At 34.3% G+C, this 26883-nt stretch overlaps 1 protein-coding gene across 1 annotated transcript in view; it reads left to right on the forward strand.

Moving 5' to 3' along the window:
* Nucleotides 1-26589, forward strand: part of LOC126884610 (chymotrypsin-2-like) — a 42625-nt gene extending 16036 nt beyond the window's left edge. The window contains exons 5-7 of the mRNA XM_050650614.1: nt 4631-4738; nt 6585-6713; nt 26185-26589. Of these exons, the coding sequence (XP_050506571.1) occupies nt 4631-4738; nt 6585-6713; nt 26185-26337 (390 nt within the window). The 3' untranslated portion in view covers nt 26338-26589. The remainder of the gene's footprint in view (nt 1-4630; nt 4739-6584; nt 6714-26184) is intronic.
* Nucleotides 26590-26883: the final 294 nt, after the last annotated feature.

Raw genomic sequence — 26883 nt, forward strand, 5'->3', positions numbered from 1 at the left:
TCACTGATTACGAATGTATGCAAATTTAGAAACACCAAATCTTAATCAACTTTTGTCTAACAGAAAAACAAAAAATACATGATATTCAGAAAAGTAAATCTGACTTTTTTTGTTTTTCGAGATTTTTGGTATCTCTAACAATTTTTAAGTTATTTTGAAAAAAAGCATATTTTTCAAAATTTAAATTTTTAAAAATTTTACTTTGAAACCAAATTTTTTCAAAAATAAGCACTTTGAACCGATGAAACTTACAGATCATATAAACACAACATAAGTAAAATAATTTGTGGAGCGGTAACGATTAATCTCATTTAAGTTGCTAATTAGAGGGTGGTCTTCCCGATTTTTTTTTTTGCAAAAACAAAAGGGACCAACTTTATTTTGAGCGTAACTTGCTTAAATTTAATGCTAGAAACGTTTTGTAAAAACAGAAATAAAGCTTTCTTTAAACACTTTAAAAAAGTTAAAATGGGTTTTCCCCAAAAAGTGCTTAATTTTTTGGATATTTCACGTCGAAATATTCTATTTGAAATTTGGTGAATATGAATCTATTTTTCATTGGCTATAACTCTGGTTCTACGAGATCCAGGGACCTAACGCGTACACCATTTTTTTTACTTTTTTATAGGCTATATTTTTGCTAAGAACATTTTTTTCGACAAAATACTTACTTTTTGAGTTATTTGCGAAAAACCGTCTAAAAATGTGGTTATTTTGTTGAAAAATGGACATATTCACTCGCAAATAACTCGAAAAGTGTTGACTTAGCGAAAAAGCTCTATAGAACAAAAGTTACTTAAAATTAGTCAGTTTACCCATTTCCGGACTTATTTTAGACATATATTTTTTCACCCCCCAGAGGGGGTGAAAGTCACCCCCAGGGCAAAAGCACACATCGGCACAATATCACTTTTTTTCTTTGACATATAAGCTATACGTATGCCAAATTTCATGTCAATCCAAGCGGTTCTTTAAAATTTAGAGCAAAAACCGTGAAAGAATGGACTAATATAGTTTTTTTTTAATTAAACAACGATATAGTCTAAGAGCTGGGAGCGGATTTTGTGCGTGATAAGTAATATGGAAAAACTATACGGGGATATGTTTAATTAGTTGTGTACATGACTTTCACCAACGGCCGGAAACCAGAGTTGGGGCCGAGGGTAGTTTTTTTTATTTATTAATGGCTTTGACATAGCCAATTAGCCAGACTATTTGTTTTTTTTTGTATGGTATTACAATAACAATTTTAAGTTAATATCTAAGCCTACTTATTATCTAAATTTACAGAGTGTTATAATATATTAATGAATACATTTTTCAATTTTGTGTGATATTTTTACAATTTTTAATTTTATTATCTAAGCCTATTTAAAATTTAAATTTACAGGACGTTACATATTCGTAAAGACATTTTAACGTCTGCTTATTTTTTGGAAAAAGAATTTCGTTTAAATTGACAGGTAAAGGACAATTTAGATCAATTAACTTTTCATACATCACTTTAATATTTTGTCTGTACTGTCCACACTCCAATATTAGGTGATGTAGATCTCCCATTCCACCACAGGCGCAATATGGGTTATCACTGATACCTATGCTGTGTTTGTATGCTGGGGTTAGTGCGTGATTTGACCTCATTCTGTTTATTATTATAAGGGATCAAAATCGCGGAATTTATTATTTTTTTTATGACGCTCATGATCGAGATAGTGCACCAAAATTTGGGAATAAGTAGGTCATGACGTACCTAAGTAAAATATCTAGGGGCTCAACGCTGCGTGGCAGACAAAGGGGTGGGGGTAGGGGTGAATATAAAAAAATGTAAGGGGTTTTTTGGGACGTTCGTGATTGAGATAGTGCACCAAAATTTGGGTATAAATAGACCATGACATAAATAATTAAAATCCCCAGAGCCGGAAACCAGAATGGGGAAGGAAGGTAGTTGGGGAAGTAATATCCCCAGAGGCGGAAACCAGAGTGGCAGACGAGGGTAGTTATAAGGGGTAAAATCGCGGTTTTTATTATTTTTTTTTGTGGCGCTCATGATGGAGATAGTGCACCAAAATTTAGGAGTAAGTAGGTTATGACGTGGCTAAGTAAAATCTTCAGGGGCGGAACGCTGCTTGGGGTACAAAGGGGTGGTAGGCAGGGGTGAGTATAAAAATATATGGGGGTTTTTTTGCCGTTCGTGATCGAGATAGTGCACCAAAATTTGGGAATAAGTAGATTATGACATTACTAAGTAAAATCTCCAGGGGCGGAACGCTGCGTGGGGGACAAATGTTGTGCCGGGTCACAAAAAAAATAATACACACTGCGAATTTGACCCCTTAAAACTACCCTCATCCCCAACTCTGGTTTCTGGCTCTGGGGATTTTACTTAGCTAAGTCATGGTCTACTTAGTACCAAATTTTGGTGCACTATCTCAATCTAGCACGTCGCAAAAAACCCCTTATATTTTTTATATTCACACCTACCCCTACCCCTTTGCCGGCCACGCAGCGTTCCACTCCTGGAGATTGTACTTAGTTACATCATGACCTACTTATTCCCAAATTTTGGTGCACTGTCTCGATCATGAGCATCCCAAAAAAAGATAATAAAATCGGCGATTTTGAACCCTTATAACTACCCTCATGCTTAAGTCTGGTTTCCGGCTCTGAGGATTTTACTTAGTTAGGTCATGGTCTACTTATTCCCATATTTTGGTGTACTCTCTCAATCACGAACGTCGCAAAAAACCCCTTATATTTTTTATATTCACCCCTGCCCCACCCCTTTGTCGGCCACGCAGCGTGCTACCCCTGGAGATTTTACTTAGTTACGTCATGACCTACTTATTCCCAAATTTTGGTGCACTCTCTCGATCATGAGCGTCACAAAAAAAAATAATAAAAACGGCGACTTTGACCCCTTATAACTACCCTCATCCCCAACCCTGGTTTCCGGCTCTGGGGATTTTACTTAGTAATGTCATGATCTACTTATTCCCAAATTTTGGTCCACTATCTCAATCACGAACGTCGCAAAAAACCCTTTATAATTTTTATATTCACTCCTACCCCCACCCCTTTGTCAGCCACGCAGCGTTACGCCCCTAGAGATTTTACTTAGTTACGTTATGACCTACTTATTCCCAAATTTTGGTCCACTATCTCGATCATGAGCGTCATAAAAAAAATAATAAAATCCGCGACTTTGACCCCTTATAACTACCCTTGGCCCCAACTCTGGTTTCCGGTCGTTGGTGAAAGTCATGTACACAACTAATTCAACATATCCTAGTTTTTCCATATTACTTATCACGCACAAAATCCGCTTCTATCTCTCCGACTAATACGAAAACGACTGGCGATAGAAAATTATATAGTCGATTCGCTAATCTGAGACACAGCTGTCTACTGTAGACAATCTGTACTGTCTACTGACTGTAGTCATTGATTAATAAGTACAGGAATATTTATAATCAATGCTGTAGTGTAACACTACAGTCACAATAAAAATGCACTATATAGAAATAAACAAACCAAGACACGTTGAATGTTCGAGGAGCACTCCCGAATCATGATTTGAGAGTGACACCCTCGTGATTATTTATTTCTAGTGCATCTTTATTGTGATTGCAGTGTAGACAGTTGTATCTCAGATTAGCGAATCGACTATACCCGTCATCTTGACCGCTCCTAGGTGCTTCTAGGTATGCAAAAATTTTGGTGCTTCTAGTATTAATCCATAGTACATGGTTTTTGCTAGTGTTTTTTTGTTAATGGTACCTAGATTAAAAAACAACTTTCGTATATAATTATAATCTTCCCATTTAACAACTCTCTTGTGCTTTTTTCCTATTATGATATTTTCTTGACGATTGCACCGATATGCTGTTCCTCTCGAATCAGCAGCCTCTCGAATCAGCAGCCTCTCGAATCTTCTTGTACTTAATCTAGATCAGACGATCTGTTAATTCCGTTGCTGAAGTATTCTTAACCTTCCTCTTAAAATTAAAAGTGTTTTTGTTGCAGATTTTCATCTTCTTTGCATTCCTCTGTTGGCATAGTTCCTCGAAAATTTCTTCATTTTAGTCTTCATTTAAATTACCATAAATATTTTATACAACCTTCTTTTTTTTAAAAAGCCTACAATCTCATCATCTTCATCAATGGCTTCTTTTTCATCTTTGCTCTGTCTGCAGTTTTTTTGTGTCATGTCATTAGTCATCATAATAAATGGTGCTACAGCCCTATAGTAGAGACCTGATCTTGCCAAGTCTATTGCACTATTGTCCTAATCTATTACAAACCGTTACCAGTTTGATCCACGTATTTTTCATCTTCGTCGACACAGTTCTTCCATATAAGTTTTGGCTGTACCACTCCGTCTACATCCCCCAGGCTGTAAGTCTTCTTCTAGGAATTTTGTTCCGCTGTGATTTTGTTAGATGGCCTACACATCTTAGTCTTCCTACTTTTATGAGAGATACCCTGTGTCTTCTACGTCTCCTATCATATTCCTTTGTATGTTTTTATACTACATGATATACCGTAAAAGATTTTCAGAAGCTTGTTATGAAAAGAGTTTTCATAATAAGCTCTATCCGATTTTTCAAAAAATAAACTGTTAAATTTTTAGCTAGAGACTCCAATACCTTCTGGAAAATGGAAACCAGTAACTATTTCTAAAGATTTTTCAACAGCGAAGAGACAGAAGGGAACTATAATTGGATGGGGAAGACTTTATGTAAGTTTCCTTATTCTTCTATATTTATTATAAAATGGATCGTCCTTTTTCTTCTTGTAATTATTTTAATAAAAATATCGCACCCTAACTACATTAGTACCATAACCCTGAAATCACAAACTTTTCAGGAGAGAAAAAACAAGGTGTTCTGTGAACTCTTCATTGTTTTTTCTGCGCAACTTCCTTATCTAAATTAACCAAATTCTGCACTCGTGTTGATTATGAGAGTAGCTATCTAATGCTAGTATTTCTTTTTAGTTATTGACATTGTTTTACGCTGAACTTACAAAATTAGAGGATTATGGCGTATCAGCCTGCCATACCACGGTTATGGCACTAGGGAAGTTTTTTAAAAATGAACAGTACTTATCACACATCCACTCTCGATCACAGCCTAACGCAAACTGCCTTGTGGCGTTCTTGCTAATGCTGAGAGAGCCAAAACCGAACGTGGTAGTAACAACACAGGCGCACTATGCAGATTTTCATCATTAGCCCATAGTCGTCCACTGCTGAACATAGGCCTCCTCGAAAAACTTCCATTCAGATCTATCCTGCGCTGCTGCAATTCAGTTTGTACAAATCCTCTTGATGTCGTCAGTCCATCTTGTGGGTGGTCTTCCCGGGTTTCGTCTATCCGCTCTAGGTCTCGACAGTCTCCGCACTTCTACGAATTTCTTCGTTTCTTACCCTATCTCTTAACGTTATGCCCAACAATGATCTTTCCATTCTACGTTGCGTCACTTGTAGTTTTCGTGCAGATGTCCTTGTTAGGGTAAGTGTCTCTGCGCCATATGTAAGAACAGGCAGGACACATTGATTAAAGGCTCTTCTTTTTAAGCTGATAGGTATATCACCTTTAAAAATATCACGTAGTCTTCCATATGCTGCCCATCCCAGAGTTATTCTTCTTAGCAGCTCAGCAGTTTGGTTGTCTCTGCTAATTTTTACCGTATGTCCAAGGTATATGTAGCTGTCAACAACTTCAATTTCGACATCTTCTACCTTTAAAGGATGGCTCGGAACTAAATTCGTCATCATTTTGGTCTTTTGGTAATTAATATTTAGACCTACTTTACGTGCTGCATCGCGGAGTTCATTCAACATATCATTGGCAGTTTTTAGGTCATCTGAAATCAGAACAATATCATCTGCGAATCGTAGATGACTAAGCATCTCACCATCGATATTTATTCCTTTATTTTCCCATTCCAGTGATTTCAAAGCATGTTCAAGTACAGTAATGAACAACTTAGGCGACATAGTATCTCCCTGTCGAATACCTCTCCTGATATATATCTTATTGGTAGCAACGAGCAGATTTATAGTCGTTGTAGTATTCCTGTATATATTTTCTATAATATTGGTGTACCTATGATCAATTCGACACTCTTCCAATGCCTTAAGTAGTGCGGGTAGTTCGATAGTATCAAACGCTTTATGGAAGTCCATAAACGTTAGAACTAGAGGTCTATTGTATTCAATTGATTTTTCAATCAAGACTTTGATGCACTGTAGGTGGTCATTTGTACCGTAGTTGGGGCGAAAACCAGCCTGTTCTTTTGGTCTCATGCAGATTTTAAGGTAACTAAATTATATGACATTATTCTACAATGAAGCAACGCCTAAAGGAACGTGTTAGACCAAAAAACAGATTTTCCATTTTTTAGGGTTATGGCACTATTGAAATCGGGGTGCGTTATCTTAATTTATTCATTATTTATTTGACCTCAAATTTGCCTCATATCATGCTTTTAATACCTTAATTTAAATATGGCTTTTTTGTTTCCCTTGCCCAGTTAAAGAAAAAAATATAATGTTTTCTCTAATATTGTATATTTTTTAGCAAGACGGCCCCATATCAGAAAAATTGCAAAAACTGAATGTACAAATATATGATGACAACACTTGCGGTAGAAGGTATAACAATGAGCACCATATTTGCTTTGGAGCGCTAGCTGGAGGAGCATGTAATGTAAGTTTAATTGGTCATTACATTTTTATTATCCTACAATCTAATCCTAGTGGCCCGATCAGGGAACACAAAATTTTACGAAAACCTCCAAAAAAATAATAGTCAGAGAGATAGAAGCGGATTTTGTGCGTGATAAGTAATATGGAAAAACTATACGGGGATATGTTGAAATAGTTGTGGACATGACTTTCACCAACGGCCGGAAACCAGAGTTGGGGATGAGGGTAGTTATAAGGGGTCAAAGTTGCCGTTTTTAATATTTTTTTTGTGACGCTCATGATCGAGAGAGTGCACCAAAATTTGGGAATGAGTAGATCATGACGTAATTAAGTAAAATCTCCAGGGGTGGCACGCTGCGTGGCCGGCAAAGGGGTGGGGCAGGGGTGAATACAAAAAATATAAGGGGTTTTTTGCGACGTTCGTGATTGAGAGAGTGCACCAAAATTTGGGAATAAGTAGACCATGACATAACTAAGTAAAATCCTCAGAGCCGGAAACCAGAGTTGGGCGTGAGGGTAGTTATAAGGGGTCAAAATCGCCGTTTTTATTATTTTCTTTTGTGATGCTCCTGATCGAGATAGTGCACCAAAATTTGGGAGTAAGTAGGTCATGAGGTAACTAAGTACAATCTCCAGGGGTGGAACGCTGCGTGGCCGACAAAGGGGTGGGGGTAGGTGTGAATATAAAAATATAAGGGGTTTTTTGCGACGTGCTAGATTGAGATAGGGCACCAAAATTTGGGAATAAGTAGACCATGACTTAGCTAAGTAAAATCCCCAGAGCCGGAAACCAGAGTTGGGGATGAGGGTAGTTTTAAGGGGTCAAAGTCGCAGTGTGTACTATTTTTTTGTGACCCGGCACAACATTTGTCACCCCGCAGCGTTCCGCCCCTGGAGATTTTACTTTGTAATGTCATGATCTACTTATTCCCAAATTTTGGTGCACTCTCTTAATCACGAACGGCAAAAAACCCCCCATATGTTTTTATACTCACCCGTGCCTACCACCCCTTTGTACCCCAAGCAGCGTTCCACCCCTGAAGATTTTACTTAGTTACGTCATAACCTACTTACTCCCAAACTTTGGTGCACTATCTCCATCATGAGTGCCACAAAAAAGAATAATAAAAACCGCGAATTTTACCCCTTATAACTACCCTCGTCCGCCACTCTGGTTTCCGCCTCTGGGGATATTACTTAGTTATGTCATGGTCTACTTATTCCCAAATTTTGGTGCACTATCTCAATCACGAACGTCGCAAAAAACCCCTTACATTTTTTTATATTCACCCCTGCCCCACCCCTTTGTCGGCCACACAGCGCTCCACTCCTGGAGATTTTACTTAATTATGTTATGACCTACTTATTCCCAAATTTTGGCACGCTATCTCGATCATGAGCGTCACAAAAAAAATAATAAGAAACGGAACTTTGACCCCTTATAACTACCTTCGTTCCCCACTCTGGTTTCCGGCTCTGCGGATTTTAATTACTTATGTCATGGTCTACTCATATCCAAATTTTGGTGCACTATCTCAATCACGAACGTCGCAAAAAAACCCCTTATATTTTTTATATTCACCCCTACCCCCACCCCTTTGTCGGCCACGCAGCGTTGAGTCCCTAGAGATTTTACTTAGGTACGTCATGACCTACTTATTCCCAAATTTTGGTGCACTATCTCGATCATGAGCGTCATAAAAAAAATAATAAAATCCGCGACTTTGACCCCTTATAACTACCATCGGCCCCAACTGGTTTCCGGCAGTTGGTGAAAGTCATGTACACATCTAATTCAACATATCCCCGTATAATTTTTCCATATTACTTATCACGCACAAAATCCGCTCCCAGCTCTTAGACTATAAAGGAAGGATGAAAATTTGGGAATAGGTAGTTGAAATTGTCTGTTATTATATAAGAAAAAGTTTACAATTCTACATCCCCTCCATTTTACAAAAATTGGGAAATACGTGTTGAAGAAATATACGTTCAAACTAGGCCCGGAATTGGATAAAATGACTAATTCTAAGGAACTTTTGTTCTATAGAGTTTTTCACTAATTTAATACTTTTCGAGTTATTGGCGAGTGAATATGTTCATTTTTAACAAAAAGAAAACATGTTTTTGGACGGTTTTTTGCAGATAACTCAAAGAGTAAGTATTCTAGCGAAAAAAATATTCGTAGTAAAAATATATAGCTTATAAAAAATTGGAAAAAATGGTGTACGCGTGAGGTCTGAAGACCCAGTAGAAGCAGAGTTGTAGCTGATGAAAAGTAGGTCCTTCTTCGTCAAATTCCAAATCGAATATTTCAATGTGAAATAACCAAAAAACAGAGCACTTTTCGGGGAAAATTCATTACAACTTTTTTAAAGTGTTTAAAAAAAGGTTTATTTTTGTTTTTTGAAAAAACTCTAACATTAAAAATAAGTCAGTTACGCTCAAAATATTGTTGGTCCCTTTTATTTTTTTGGTACAAAAATCGCGAAAATCACCCCCTAATTAGCTTCCCAAATAAAATTAATCGTTACTGCTGCACAAGTTACTTTACTTATGTATTGTTTATATTATCTATAAGTTTCATTGGTTCAAAATGCTCATTTTTTTAAAAATTGGGTTTAAATTAAAACATTTTTTTTTAATTTTGACAAAAAATGGAATTGTTCATGGATTTAATTTAAAAATTATTAGTCATACGAAAAATCTTAAAGAGTAATAAAATGTACGTTTTACTTTTCTGAATATTTTTGCTTTTTTGTTTTCTTGTTAGACAAAAATTGGTTATGCTATGGCTGTTCAAAATTTGCCTAAACTCGTGATTACTTACAGTTCAAGCCATTTTAACTACAGCTTTTTCAAAAATAAGCACGTTGAACCGATGAAACTTACAGATTATATAAATAATACATAGGCAAAGTAACTTGTGAAGTGGTAATGATAATATTTATTTGTGATGCTAATTAGCATCACATTTTACCAAAAAATAAAAGGGACCAACAATATTTTGAGCGTAACTCACTTACTTTTAATGTTACAAGTTTTATTAAAAAACAAAAATTAACATTTTTTTAAACACTTTAAAAAAGTTAAAATGAATTTTCCCCGAAAAACGCTCCATTTTTGGGTTATTTCACATTGAAATATTCGATTTGGAATTTGATGAAGAAGAACCTACTTTTCATTAGCTACAACTCTGCTTTTACTGGGCTATAGACATCAAGCATACACCATTTTTTTCAGTTTTTTATAAGCTATATTTTTGCTAATAATATTTTTTCGTATATAATATCACAAGAGAGAAAATTTTGCCGGCAATATTTTCGACTGGTATGAAAGTTTGTTGCCTGGAAATTTTCGCGAATTAAATTTTGACTTAAATCACGAGACGTCAGTCGAGTGATTTTGTCAAAATTTCATAAACGAAAGTTACCAAAAGGCAACGAACTTGAATGAAACCAGGAGAAAATTTTGCCGGTAAATAATTTTCTCTCGAATGATATTCGACAAGACTATTTCACGAGATAATGAATGGCACCATATCAACGAAATATAATCTTTATTTATTTGTTATTACCAGACACTTTCGTGACGGATCTGTCATAATTTTGTCGCTGAGAAATCACGTCGCTAAGGAGTTTTGTCAGTAGGAAACGATGCGTTGCTGTGACGTTTTATCAAAGGTAATACCACGAGCCCTTTAAATTTTATCGATAAATTTTTTTGTTTTCACGAAAACTTCTTTATTTGGTAAAATTACGAAAACAAACCGAATGGTAAAATCACGAGTCCGAAGGACGAGTGATTTTATCCATTTCGGTTTGTTTGAGTGATTTTACCCTAAATAAAGAAGTTTTAAGTATGAAAACGAAAAAATTTATCAAGCAAAATTTAGAGGACGAGTGGTATTTGAAAAGATTATTTTGTGAACCAATATGTATTATTAGTAAATACGGGCATCTGTGAAATATTTTTAAGACAACTAGGATCAATGTCTTAAGTAGGTTATAGATAAATTATTTTATGACTTAAAAATGAACCAATTTATTTATTATATTGTTAATACATAAAAAACTGTTTAAATCGAAAATGAACAATTATTAAAAACACAATTTTTATAACTAATATGAGATTTTCCAATGTCGTTCGTAACGTCTAATCTGTCGTCACTTTCAGTATCATTAATTACAGTCGCAGTTGATGTACTGGCAATGCACTCAGTTGTAGTAGTTGTTCTGAGTTTATTAATAATTTTTTTATGATGTTCTTCATTAACTTGTAAATAAGGTTTTAACGAAGAAGCTGTGGCATATCCAGTTATTTTTATTGCCTCCTGTTCTTGAGTTCTTCAACCATTTAGCCATTTCATTTGGTACAATGGGAGTATTTTTATACCACATTCCATTACCTGTTTGCCAGTATGGATTTGGGGTAAGGAAAAATCTATCGCTGGTAATATTTTTACCACGCTTCTCCATGATTTTTTTATATAGTCTTATTGGGCACCTTTCTGGATCTTTAATGTTTGGTGTCAGCCATTTTGAATCGGAACACTTTTTTTGACCACCTTGGCATGTTTTGGTAAAAATTGGATTATATTCAATCCTTCCTGTTTCTTTGCCGGCATTATTTATTTCATATTTGAAATAATCAATTCTACAATGAACACCCTCACCACCGCGCCATGCTAACTCGTAAGAGACAACATGAAAATATTTCATCTCTAATCCTAGCGGATTATTTTCATCGCACGAGTCTATAATACTCAAATACTCTTTTTCATCCAGCGCTACAGCACTTTGTTTTCTGTTTTCGGGACGACTTTGTAACTCTTTCCTTTTTGCATTTCTCACGTCTCTTGCCTTCTTAAATTCAATGTCGATAAACGGGTTAAAACTTATATTAAACTCTGAAAAATATTTTTCTTGAATAATTTTGGCTGTTACATTCCAAATAGTTTTAACAGAGTATTCCTTGTAATCTTCACCATTCATTTTCTTCATATTGAATACTTGTATTATCATTCAACTGATAGTTCCTTACTGTGCAAAATTGCTCAAATTGTGTCCAAACAGACCTTTTTGTCTTAATTGTATTTTGAGGCGTATTATTTTTTAACAAATCTTTAATTTGTTCATGATTATTGTCACCAAATCTAACGCTAACGTCCATTTTGTTTAAATTAAATTATGACGATGTCAGTGGCGTGCTGGACCTTCTCAAGCGGCCCGGTGATTTTATGGGAAAGCGGCCTCCCATCCTCATGTTACCTTCTATCATCAGAATTTTTTATTCACTATTTATAATGAAAACTTATTTGCACCGGCCTCAAGAGGCCGCGGCCTCTCGGTGATTGCACCGATTCATTTATATGGCCAGCACGCCACTGGACGATGTTAAATCCCGAAAATTTAAATCGGTCAAAATTGCGCGGCCTACTTGCTTCGTGGTCTTACCCAGCTACGCTGGGTGAGTTCACCACAGTGCAGTGGTGTAATTGGTTTTGCCTAACCCCCAGGTGAATGCATTTTATTTAATTATTATTCACCCGTGTTTTTGTAATAATAAAATAGGAGAATGTAATTTTAGAACTATTTTACTAATTCTACTAATATAATGTGTATTTTAAAAGTAACTATTGTTCCAGAATATTACGTTGTAAATATTCGAATCCTTTTATGTGATAACACTGGTTTGTTGAAATCGGCAACAAAATAGAAGAATTAGTTCTGTGTTCTGTGTACGGTTTACATCGGTTCTGTTTGAAGTTTATGAAAAGTTTAGAAATATTTATTTTGAAAATAAAAACTGTAGAAAATCTGAGTATATCGTGGTTAGTGTTTTTAAAATATCTATGTACCAGGGCTGTTCATAAATTAAGTTATTAAACACAGGTGTGTACGTATTATGTGAAATTTAGGGTACCTTAAGTTTTATCAGGGAAGAGACTGTTTTATCAAGGAAGAGGCTGTTTTATCAGTATTACACTCAATGATTGGCTAGAACGACGCGTGGTGATTGGCTGAAAAAGCAAAAACGTCAGAATTTGACAGGTCAAAAAAATAATCAGTTAAAAACAGTCTAGTGAAATAGTCGCTAAAATACTTGCTTTTTGAGATATCTCCGAAAAACCGTCCAAAAACATGGTTTTTTCTGTTAAAAATGAACATATTCACTTGCAAATAACTCGAAAAGTATTGACTTAAGGAAAAAAATCTATAGAACAAAAGTTGCTTAGAATTAGTCATTTTATCAAATTCCGAACTTATTTTTAATGCATATTTTTCACCTTCGAGAGAGGAGTATTCCCCTCCATTTTACAAAAATGGATGGAAAAAGATGTAGAATTGTAAACTTTTTCTTATATATAATAATAGACAATTTCAACTACCTATTCCCAAATTTTCATCCTTCCTTTACTTTTTTTGGGGTCAGATTGTTCTTTGATCGGGCTATAGCACTTAAGACAAATTGCACGAAATAATAATTAGCCATAGTAAAGAATAGAGTAGATCGCACAATTCTCTTTCGTAGCACCTAATGCCCAGTATACACTATAATGACTTATCGTAGCGATGTGACTGTGCAATTCGTTGGTGCAGTTTTATCGAACGCCTGGACGTAAATCAACGGAGATTTTTGGTTGATGGAAACGATCAGTATGCAGGAACAAAATTTATTCAATAAATCGTTGTCGATCGCGGCTGCACAGTTTAATCTTAGTGTGTTGTGACACTATTTATAATGCTGCTCACAACCTGGCCTATTTCTGATCGAAGATTCGAGTCGTTACGAGAGATTACGAGTCCTTACCACGGCATTCGAGACGAGCGCTACCGAAGTATATAAGAAGGGAAATTCCGTCAGCAGGCCAGTCAGAGCGTTAGAAGAAATAGAAGAATGGAGTATAAAATGGAAGATAGCCATCAACTCAGATAAAACGCAAGCGGTTCTATACAAGAAAGGAAGACAACAGCCAGAGGAACAGCTGACGGTGCAGAACAGACCCATTGAGTGGAAAAACGAAGCTAAATACCTAGGAGTCATCATGGACAAAGGATTAACCTTCCAAAAACACGTAGAAGCCACAGTCCGGAAGGCCAACATAGCAAAAGCAACACTAAGAGGACTCACAGGCAGGAAAAGCAAACTAAGACTGAAAACAAGGTTAAGACTGATCAATAGTATAATCCTACCGGTATTAACATACGCGTCTCTCGCATGGGGACACGTATGTAACACACACAAGAAGAAGATCCAAGCAGCCCACAACAACAGCTTGAGGGAGGCCGCCAGAGTCCCAAGATATGTAGCTGAAAGATTCCTGTTTAGAGAACTCCAACAGGTGAGAGTCACCGAAATCATGACAGATAAGGCAAGGACCAAATTCGCGGAACTGGAGCACCACCCAAATTACATACTGCGAGAGACGCTAAGGTATGATGAGTTCCACCGATGGAAGCACAGACGTCCGAAGCAACAAATAGTGGGATAAGAGTACAAAAGTGATAAGTGATAGTAGTGAGTTCGTAGCTCGAAAACAAGTGCCGAAGACAGCGTTACATACGAAGATCAAGTACCACGACCGCCTCTAAGGTAAGTGAATTTTAGAAAATTACAGAAGGGCATAAGCCCCCAAAAAAATATAAATAAAATAAAAAATGGCGAAAGCCCCCAAAAAATTATAAAAAAACCATAAAACACATACAAACTCGAGCAACGAGTCATCGGGCGGAGCCCACTAGGGCTCAGCACGATGACTCGGGGCCCAAGCAAGCAATTTTTAGTTCCGCGGATAAGTAAGAAAGAAGATAAAGGCATAGAGCGCATCACGCTGGCCTAGTTTTTTGCATTCGATTAGGGTACCACAATGGAATCTTATTACCCAGGATTCCATTGTGAAGAGCATTTGGCTACGATAGTTGTGCCCTCATCGCTCATCAGCGTGCTATGGGGGGGAAAGGGATGGCCTGGGGCATTGGAGCGAGGTGGGGTGATCCCTGTATATACTCGGGTCAAAACACCTCGCCCCAATGAATTGTTACACCCGAATGTACTCTTTCGAGAGGGTGGACATTCCCACAGGTCGGGTTAAATCAAATTGCTTGCTTGCTTGCTAGCAGGCCAGTCAGTTATTTATCGGCGCGTAATAATTATTGTATTCGAATCGAGTTGTTTGCCGTGTATTTTGAAATGTATTAGTTATCGGAATTATTATATTTTAGTTAGTAAAATCATAAATTTGAGTTTGTAAATAAATTAGATGTGTTAGTTTGAGTTATTTGTAACTATTTAAATAAATTAAATAAGTGATGTAAAATAAAATAATATAAAGTAAGTCTTCCTTTATTTAAATTAAACTTAGTGCCTAAAAACATAAATAATAAAGTAATAGAAAAGTCAGTTTTATAACAGTGTAGACGGAATTTGGGGCAATCATTCAGTTCGTTCTCTCTAGTCTTTTGATTTTGATTGATTAATTGACTTATTTAACTATTTTACAAATACAAATATTGTTTGTAGCAAGTAAAAATACATCTTACGTATATAAAAAAGGAATATAAAACGTAACTTAAGAAACATCCAAACATGAACACAGATTAAAAGAAAGTGATTTATGCTTCTGAGCAGCAAAAGCAATGTTTCAGCAGATATTTTTTATAATTTTTTTGAAACTATTCTTTGCTGTTTAATATTTTTTTGGCAAAAATGTTCAGTTTGATAAAAAACGCGTTTTTTCTTCGATTTTTTCTTCTTTTCCGATCAAAAATTAAAAATGCTGCCTCTGCTATTCAAAAGAACGAAAAAAAATACACAGGAAAATTACTATTTAAAAGTTAGCCAAAAATTCTTAACATATCCTAAAAAAATATTGAAAGTCAATGATTTTTCCTAGGTCCAATTTTCAATTTAAAAATCTGAAAAAAATTAGGATGCTTTGAATTCATAAGATACATCTCCCTGAATTTTTTTTCAGATTTTTTAAAGCAAAAATGTGCTTACAAAAAATAAAGTTGAAAAAAGTTACTTTTCTCTATTCAATAGGTTCTATGGCCTCTTTGAAGCTAAAAAGTTGTATGAAGGCATGTTTTTATATGCTTTATCAAAATCACAAGTTGAGCGGGGGTGACCGTTGTGGGGGCAGTTTTGACCATCTTATTCCTCTATAATAGCCTTTCTAAGAGTATGCCTTTCTTTTGAGAATCCAATCTCTACACCATCGACTCCTTGATTTTCTTCTGTTTTTGCACTAAATAAACCAGGCTATCGCAAGCACGTCGTCGTCTTCTATCACGGATGACAGGTTTATAGTCTGAGCTTCGGCAAGGAACTGATGATCGATGCAAATTTTGGAGACCATCAACGAACTGCACAGTCACATTGCTACGATAAATCGTTGTGTATACCGAGCATAATGCCCAGTATAAACTATAACGATTTATCGTAGCGATGTGACTGTGCAGTTCGTTTGTATCCAACGTCCATTGAGTGCCCATACGCCTACATAATTTGCATCGATCATCAGTTCTCTGCAGAACCTCAGGCCATAAACATGTCATCCGTGATGGAAAACGACGACACGATTGCGATAGCCTGGCTTATTCTGTACAAAAAGAGAACAAAATCCCGGAGTGTGTGGTGTAAGGATTGGCTTCTCAAAAGAAAGGTCATACTCTCACCTAAATTTCTTAAATGAGTTTTTAAAATTTTCCCCAAAAGATTGGTATAATTATTATTTGAAGATGAATGAAGAGACTTACCTATTATACCTCCTGTCTCAGGGGCGGCCCGTCGGGGTAGGCAAGGTAGGCGCCGCCTACCCTCTTCAAATGTAGTACAATAATATAAATTATTAATATAAATTACTTATTTCAAAATTGTAATTTATAAATTTTGACACAATACCTACAATAAAATAGCAAAAATTATCCAAATTATTTTTTAAAAATATCCAAAAAATTTTCTCCGTAGTTATAATAATTATTGTACGCTCCTTGTAGTATCAGTAGTACTGTATAAGATATTCTTCCTTGGTCAGGCACTCGAAAACGTAGCCTGAAATAGAACGACGCCAACACCGAATTGACGTGCGATCTCCCTCTGTTTACGCGAGCAGGCCTGCTGCAGGTCTGCTGGTAGCGACCGTATTCTACGATTTTGAATAGGCGGATAGGCACAGAGTCTTATAGCCGGACCTACAAAATTTTATCAGTTGCTTCTCTTGTGTCTTGTGAAACTGTTTTAAATAATTGTTTTTTGATTTTGGCTGTTATTAGTAGGTTAAGTATTGAATAAAACTAGGTAGGACAATTTAAATTTGTTTATGAAAACTGAATAATAAACAGGTAAATTTGAGATCGGTCTATTGAAGGGCATTTTAATTTTATATTAATTTAGTAATAATTCACTAACGACAAATAAATCTGTGAATAATTATTTGTCAGTCGTCCATTATATTTTTATTGTGTTTCAATACAATTTGGATAATTTAAAGTTAAACTGACGAATTGTGTAATTAGATTATATAGATAATTAAAAATTTAAAGCGAGGTTAATTGGTAACTTATCAATTTATTCGAAGAGTAAATTATTATTTGATACATAAATAAAATAAGGAATATTTGACGTTGTTGAAACGTAGGTGTGTTAGTTTTATTGGTGGAAAAACTTTAGTCATCGAATATGAATATTTTAAACGATGTAATATGCAGTTTGATCGAGACGCCTTTTTCAAGGCGCCAAAATCAAGAAAGATCAGAAATTATTTCAATGGGCCGGCCTTTACCAAATTTAACAATTTTATCCACAGATAAGACAAAAGACAATCGACCATTTTCGAGATCGTTTAAACCAATATGGTATGAAAATCATAAATGGCTAAGCGGAAGTTATTTTAAAAATTCACTTTTTTGTTGGCCTTGTCTGTTGCTCTCAAATTTGAAGCAAAATGTTTGGGTGAGTAAGGGATATTCAGATTTGAAAATTTTATCAGCTAGTGTAAAAAAACACGAATCTTCGAAAGAACATTTAAACAATTGCTTAGGTTTAAAACGGTTAGAAAAAAATAAACAAACTATTGACAGTGCTTTAGCTGGACAAATTTCTCTATCTAATAAGTAAGATATATAATGAAGAAGTTGAAAAAGATTAAAGAAGTTGAAGAAATTGATGTTACAATTCTGTTAGTAAAACAAGAACTTGCATTTCGCGGTCGTGATGAGAGCCATAATTCTTCAAACATGGGTAATTTTAAAGAAATTTTTAATTTAGTAGTTAAACGCGATCAGGAAATCCAGGATCATGTTAAAAAATAGAAGGGTGTTCAAGGGTCTGTCAAAAACAATACAAAATGATTTAATAGATTGCCTTGCCGATTACGTAAAAAATGAAATTTCAACAGAAATTAATGAAAGTAAATTTTTTTCTATACTAGCGGACGATACTACTGATATAACCGAAAAATCACAGTGTACTTTAACAATCCGTTTTGTTAACAAAGTTGGTCAGGTAACAGAAAGATTTTTAGGGTTTTTTGATGTTAGCGAGAATAGATCTGCAGACGCTCTATATAGTTTAATTTCAAACGTGCTTGAGCCATATGATTACAAAAATAAATTAATTGCTCAATTTTACGATGGTGCAAGTGTAATGGCTGGCTCTTTAAACGGATTACAATCAAAAATTAAAGTAGATGCTCCAAAAGCAATTTTTACACATTGTTGCGCTCATAGATTACATTTTTAGTATTGCAAGACGGCTCAAAATGTATTACAAATTGTAGGATATTTTTTGTCGCCTACCCGAAGTATATATGTAGCCTACCCGCATACTGAGGTCACGAGCCGCCACTGTGTCTTATTTAAACTGTTAATACAAAAAACAATACCGCGATGAGAGAAGCATAAAGTCCTTATGAAAGATTATCTGCAACATTGAGATTTTTCGCTACAGGGCGCTCATATGAATGCATGAAGTTTTCCACGTTGAGATCAAAACAGGTCCTCAGTCGAATCATCCCTGAAACTTGTGATGCTCCATATTTGATATGGACCGCCTTGGTATTTCTTAGTCATACAAAAAATTCATTAAGTCGAAGTACCACAAACTAAACGTGGAACATATACTTCATCAGTTCCGGCTCCGGATTTTAATGACCTTTTGGCTTTGTTAAGTTTCTTCCTGTAAGAAGTCCACTGCCACAGGCAGGGGCGGATCCAGAGATTTCTTGAGGGGGGGGGCGTAACCTTGTCAACATGGGCCCAATACCGGGGGGTTTGGGGGGTATGGAATACCCTTTTTTGAGTTTTGAAAATTGACGTTTTAAAACACATTTTTTTACTCTGTTCACACTGCGTTTACAAAAAAATAACCTTGAAATTGACAAATAAACTCGGCTATTTTCAACTCTCTACTCTAGCAGATAGAAATGATTTAGGATGATACGTGTAGTGACTGGTAGTAGACACTGTAGTCCTGTGGTACATTTAGACTGGAAACTCATCCTACTTAAATACTTTAAGAGTGGCTTATAGTCATTCCATTTGAACTATTAAAAAATGTAACAAGCAAAAAACACTTTTTTTATGTTTCATTATTTAAAAATATTTTTCAAATATCAAGATTACGTTTTTATAAGACACAAGGTATTAATATACTGTATAAAAGAAGGTTGCAAAATGATTAACTAACATTATGTTTAGTATGATTTAATTACTGACATTAGAAGTAAATTATAAAACAAAACAAAAATACTTTGGCTTAACATTTCATATTTCATATTCAATGGTTCGGATACTAACTTTCTCAAAGGCACTGTATTTTGACCGCCAGCTTTCTTTCCGTGGCAAAAAACGGCACAATATTTACAAAATAGCCCTTGTTTGAATTCGGAAAATACCAACCAGGGGTATTTTTCGAAGTGCCCATGATTCACTCGCCTTAGCTCCTCACGTCCTCTTTTGATGTGAGAAGACGTAGGGAATTGGTAGTTTTTTTCGGGTGTCCAGTGTTGAGTTAAAATAATATACTTTGAGTGATCATTTGAACTTGAAATGTTTTGTAAATAATAACCAATGTCGTGAGAAGAACTATTTACATTATCAACCGATGTCGAGGTCGATTGTTGATCCTCTGCAGGTTCATCAACTGGCATTAGGTTATGAGACGGAGACAAACCAGACTGTTCCTCAACATCTTGTTCCTCTTGATAACTTATTCTTCTCTTTTTAACTATTGATAGCTGATTGAAAGCAGATTGAAAATTACATTTTTATTAATGATAAAATATCAAATGTATTTATATTATTATTTTAGTATTTGTATAAATAATGCTGAAATACTCAGACAGGACCCATAATACCGAAGGGCTGGGGAGGGGATAGCAGTCTCCTGCTGTCAGGTAATAGGTGACAAAAATAATATAATACCGTCACCTATTACAGCTGAGTCACGGAACGCCGTCACCTAATACCAGAAAGTAGCGGTATTTTCCATCTCTACCCGCCAGTCCGTCACCGTCAGCGTCCAGACGGCTGGTTAACTCCCGTTTACACCGCTGCATCCCTCATCACATGACTATCCGTTACCTCTTACCGCGAGAAATATACATCATTGGTGGTTTTTAAAATCATCATACTATCAAAACATTATTAAACTTGTGTTGTTAACGACTTTTCCAAATCAAATTTTTCGTTTAAACTTAAAAATATGGTATAGGCCATAACTTTCTTTAACTGCGCCCCCCCTCTGGATCCGCCACTGGCCACAGGTTCATAATTAGTCTATCGTATCATTTTGCTTACTGCGGTCGTGATAATCTTTACCTTTCTTATTACACAAGCAAACTTCATTTCTATAGTATTGGATAAACTCTTCCAATTTGTCACGAAAGACTTATAAACGAACTGAATGATTGGCCCAACTTCCTTCTACGCAATACCAACACTATACACCAGTTAATAGGAAAAAAATCATCGACTTCACGTAAAAATGTTAAACAGGGTTTCAAAGGTTTTAAACGATAGATGAGGGATAAATGATGATAATTCCGTGAAGACGTACAGCTAATTTTTCTTCTTCTTTTTTTTTAAACAGTTACAAATAATGAAAAACTCAGTTTTTTGACTATAAAACGTTTCTTGTGCATTTTAGAGAAAAATGTTTCAAATAAATATTGTAGACCTTAAAAAGTTCTTTAATCTGGTGGGACACATATTAAAATATATAAACAATTGACCGAGATAATTGTAAAAAACTCTCATTTTTGCACTAATTTGTAAATGCTTATAACTGTATTTTTTGCACAACGATATTTAATTTAACTACTTTAGATTATGCCAATTAAAGGGTTATTTCAGTGTGCTGTATTTCAACCAGATTGACCAAATAGTTTATGAGTTATTCAATTTGTTTATCCCCGAGAGCAATTATTTAAACAACTGTTCTTGCCCTAACAGTGACTCTAGAGATATTTTACAAATCCCAATCGATTACTTGAGACTTTAGTTTTAAGATGTATTGAATTTTATCAAAATTGTTATTAAAAAAACCGTCTGAAAAAGACCCTACTTTTTAGGTTATAAACAATTGGAATAACTTTGACAGTTTTTATGATACACGCTTGTATGTAGGCTCACGGAAAAGCTGGTGAAAAAATACACATTAAAATTGTAAAAATAATTTTATATGACCAATAGAAATCAAGTTAGAATTTTTTTTCAATAAATCATATTTTCATTGTTTATAAACATTAAGAGCTGAAAATTGAATAAGTTGTTTAAGAAAATCTATATTTTATGACCCACTTCATATATTGCATAGGTATGCAGTGAAAAAATAAAAAGTCATGACTCCCTAAACTGATGGTACTCGTGAAACTCCGCCAACGAATGTGAAGGTGAGAATAGCTTCGTTTTATTTTTTAGAATGGAATCCCAATTTAAAACAATTTACAATTAATTTAACTTTTATGTGCAAAGTGCAGAGCTCAACAAATCTTGGTACCGAACTAAAGTAGCAGATGAAGATGCAGACGTATTAATAGTGCAGACAGCTATTTACGAACATACATAATATATTATGAACCTGACAAGATCGTTGTAATAATTGGTGATGATACCGATATACTCATAATATTGACGCAACTCTCTGCTCCGGACAATCACATATATTTTGAAAAAAAAGCGAAAAAGGACAATCTATCTATCTATTATAGTTGTATGTAATAGGTTTAAACATTCTCATATAAGAAAATACGTTGGGTTCTTATATATTTTTACTGGATGTGATACAACTTCCTCTTTTTTAGTCAAGGAAAATTCAAATTATTAACTAAATCGTCAGACATTTTAGATCTTCTGATAAATATTTTTTATGACGAGAATGCCAACAAGGAGGACATCATGAAAAACGGATATGATATCATTGTTGCTTTGTATTCTGCTGCAATTGATGTTACATATAAAAAAACACAATAACATATTGACATTAAATGAGTTACGTTTTTTACAATTTATAAGAAATACAGGGAAAAAATCTTTTAAATTGAAAAATTTGCGTTTATCATCAATTACAACACTGGTTAGGTAAAAAATTGGATGCTACCCATACCCAATATGGATAGAAAAAAACTGATATGGATTTTGAACCCATTTACTCCTTAGATTGTTTGATTCCTAAAGTGATATTAAAACAAATAACATGTAAATGTTCAACGGGTTGCAAAAGTACAAGATGTGGCTGTAAAAAATATGGTATAAACTGTACGGATCTTTGTACAAACTGTGCAGTGGAAGAAGAGGGGAAAAAATGTTGCAATCGCGCTGCAGTGGTTCTTGACGATGTCGAGTCAGACTTTGTAGAGAATACACTGTAACTTGCCGAAAAGTTTAGAAGTTGTAGATGTTCACTAGAATAATCAAATTAAAATTCATAAACAATGTTTTATTTTTTATTTTTATACTTATTAGATGCCTACCTAGACAAATATTAATAGCTTCTTTAAATTAAATTATAATAAAACAAAAATAAATTTTTTAAAAACTGTTTTGAGGACTTTTATATACTTTTTAATTATTACCAGTAAAAAAATAAATAATGTATTGTACTAATTTATAATAATTATTTTATACCTATATAAAAAATATACTTTATTTAATAAAATTTAAAAATTTTTTACGAAACACTTGTAAAATTCAGTAACTTTTATAGTAAAATTGAATCAATTGATTTTCACGGGATTTTCCAATTTTGCCGTAAGGTGAAATTTGCACAGTTTTCATTATTTTCTTGAGCTACCCCAGTTAAAAAAAAGAAGGCTGCGCGTGCTATGGAAGGCGATAATTTATTGCAGTATTTTTCCAAAAAAGAAAGCAAAGCTCGAACAGTTCCCACCTTCACTTTAGTTGGTGGTGTTTCACGAGTACCGTCAGTTAACGATACCGTTATAATAATAAGTTTTTATTATTTCACTGCATATGCAATCTATAAACTGGATCATAAAATATAGATTCCCATAAATACAATATGTTCAATTTTCAGCTCTTAATGTTTATAAACAAGGCAAAATTTGATTTATTAAAAAAAATACTAACTTGATTCCGATTGGTCATATAAAATCATTTTTTCTTTTTTAATATGTATTTTTGCACGATTGATCATTTTTGACTGTTTACCGTGACAGATTTTACGTCAGTAGGTGACATTTACTAGCAACTCGACGGTAAGTAATCCAACTCGACGGTAAGTACTCCAACTCGACGGTAAGTAATTCACTTACCGTCGAGTTAAAAAATCTCTTAATTTTAATTTATTTTTCGAAAGAATAAAGAAAACTAACGAATTATTTATTAATATTGAAACTTATGGTACAATTTGTTCAATTATTTTGCAGAATTTCTAAATATGGAATTTTATCGTCTGGTTTATTAACGACTGTAAAAGTACGCCGGATGTTCGTTTTTGTATTGGGTACTTTTACAATCATTAAACCATCGGTTTGTTGGATGTCATTCATAGTAATATTATATAATTCTTCTCTTCTACAGGCACCAGATATTCCCAATATCATTGCGACCTACAAATTATGAAAAAATCTTCATTAGAGTATTTCTTTTACCTAAACTAGCTTATATTACCTTGTGAACTAGAAATTCTTCATCCGGTGCTTCCATCAGAAATTTTTCAAATTGCTCCCATGTAAAAAATGCTCGCTTTCTTAGGCCTATAGCCAACATTTTTTCTCTTCAAATACGCGATAAAAGTTGAAAACTTGGAAATATCAATGCCATCATAAAGAAAAACGGTGGATTTAATCATTGAATATTCTGCCCAGAGGCTTCCAGGAGCTTTCAACTGCATATGTCTTTGAACGAAATATGCCAATAGAGTCTTTTCTTCGATTCTTCAATTCTTGCCTTCGCACCATCTTTTAAAACTTTGGTAAGTATTTTGATAACGGATTTTGGATTTTTCGGGAATAATTGCGGAACACCCTTCTTCCCAAGCCCGTTCAATTTCTTCAAATTCACTTTCGCTCATATTTTAATTTATAATAATCAAAATTGTACTTAAAATTATTGACAACTAAATAAAAACTAAATTCTCCATTGTTGTTATGCACCCTAGTTACTACCTAACAACCAAAGTATCTATCTTGATAAAATGAATGAAACTAGTCAATATGAAGAAAATGTTTAATTTTATAATTTATAATGGTATCAATCGTGCAAAAAACGTTATAAGCATGTCGAATGTTAAGGGTAACCGATCTCAGACAATAATTGGAGTCGTCTCTCCGCCTCTCCTCCAAACAATTGTCTTCGATCGGTATAAAACCCTTACCGTTCTCCATACTTAATATACTATTTTTCATCATCTTTCAGTGAGCCTACATGCAAGCTTGTGACATAAAAACTGTCAAAGTTATTCTAATTGTTTATAACCTAAAAAGTAGGGCTTTTTTCAAACGATTTTTTTAATAACAATTTTAATAAAATGTTAATTTTTTTTAATATACCTTAAAAATAGAGTCTCGAATAACTGATTGCGATTTGCTAAATATCTCTAGAGTCACTGTTAGGGCAAGAACAGTTGTATAAACAATTGCTCTCTGGGATAAACAAATTGAATAACTTACAAACTATTTGGTCGAACTGGTTGAAATTTAGCACACTTAAATAGCCCAATTAAATAGCATATTTTAAAGTAGTTAAATTATATATCATTATGCAAAAAGTAAAGTTATTACTATTTATAAATTAGTGCTAAAATGAGGGTTTTTTGCAATTATCTCGGTAAATTGTTTATGTATTTCAATATCTGTCCCACCAATTTAAAGAATTTTTTAAGGTCTACAATATTTATTCGAAACATTTTTCTCTAAAATGCACAAGAAACGTTTTGTCGTCAAAAAACTGAGTTTTTCATTCTTTGTAACTGTTTAAAAAAAAAGAAGAAGAAAAATTAGCTGTACATCTTTACGGAAATATCATCAGTTATCACTCATCTACCGTTTAGCACCTTCAAAACCCTGTTTAACATTTTTTCATGTTTTTTTCCCTATTAACTGGGGTACCTACTACGATAAAACTATGCAACTGCGATCGACAAAAATTTATCGAATAAATTTTACGTAAGTCACGAGTTAGTTAATGATACATGAAAACACGAAAAAATGTAGGGCTATCGACAATCTCTTTTGACACAAGATGCTCTCATTCAGCACACAAAGAGAGCGATCTATCAGACTAGTTTTTGCTGGACCCAAATGATTGCCGCAGTCCCAGTGATCTCGTCACCAGTGGATTGGAACTAAACGAAAAATTTGAAGGTGGATGATAAATATGTTGGACAACATTACCAGAGGCTTCCCAAGTATGCAGAGAACTAATTCGGTGTGTCGTTGGTGGAGGAAGACTGCTTTACAGTGTACCGCACTTTGTGCTTGTGGTGGTATTTGTTTTAAATAACCTATTACTTTGAATAATATCTTTATACATTGTAGCTTTAGAGTATTATAAATACATGTATTATGATCAAATTAACTACCTATTTTAATAATTCCGTCGCAGGAAACTAGCTACAACCGCAGCGTCTAGCTGATTTTCACTATTATTTTTGAAGATTCATTTATGCATGACCTTGGCACTAAAACATGAAACTCCTACTTTAAGCATTTTGCGTCTGGGGAAGTTGCCCCACTGACCCCTCCTAGTAATTATTAGGGACCTCCCATCGACCCATAATAATAATTTATAATTTCCAATAACATTTACCTAATTTAGACTTTAAATCATGTTAAGTTTTGCCATGAGAAATGCATGTATAGATAGGTACGTTATGCATTTATTAAATGATAGGTAATTAACGTATCTATATACTTTTATATACGTATAATTGTTTCACATATCACATATATTGTTAATGTTTGTTTAAATTTTTTAGAAACTGTAATGTAATTTATTTATTTGTAGGGTGATTCTGGCACAGCTTTAATAGTGGAAGGAGTTCAGGTTGGAATAGCTTCTTTCATAACCGATATGTGTGGTATTGCTAACGAGATGCATCCAAATGTTTATTCCAGAATATCAACTTATTACGATTGGATACATACAATTTCGGAATAACCTGATATTGCTACATATCCATATAGTCCAGGGCCCATCTGTTTTGAGATGGACGTTGAGAGGTGACTCAATTTTTTTTGCAGAAATTGCTTGAAAATAACTCAAATAATAATATTTGAGTTATCCTCCCTCTCAAAAAGGTCCGGAACATTGTTTAAATAATTGAAATGTCAAAAAATGAAGGAAAAATTCGATTTTTTTCTTCGTTTTTTGATTATAACTTTAAAAGTATTCATTTCCCAGAAAAGATGTACTGACATAAAAGTTGCGCAATTAAATTTCCTACAATTAGTTCCTACAATAGAATTAGTTAAAAGTTGAAAAAATAGTCACCCTTGTTGCAAAATAGCAATAATTGCGAAAAAAAACCATGCAAAAACAAGTATTCGCATTTTACGTTTTTCAACCATTTATGCTACACTTATGACCTTCATATTTCACCCAGAAAAACTTTATGATACAGTTAAACAATACTGTAAATTTCATTAAGATCGGTTATTCATTTCATTTCAAAATGTTACAGGACTGAAAATAAAGCAGATAGCA

Source organism: Diabrotica virgifera, chromosome 5, assembly GCF_917563875.1.
Source record: "Diabrotica virgifera virgifera chromosome 5, PGI_DIABVI_V3a".
NCBI lineage: Eukaryota > Metazoa > Arthropoda > Insecta > Coleoptera > Chrysomelidae > Diabrotica > Diabrotica virgifera.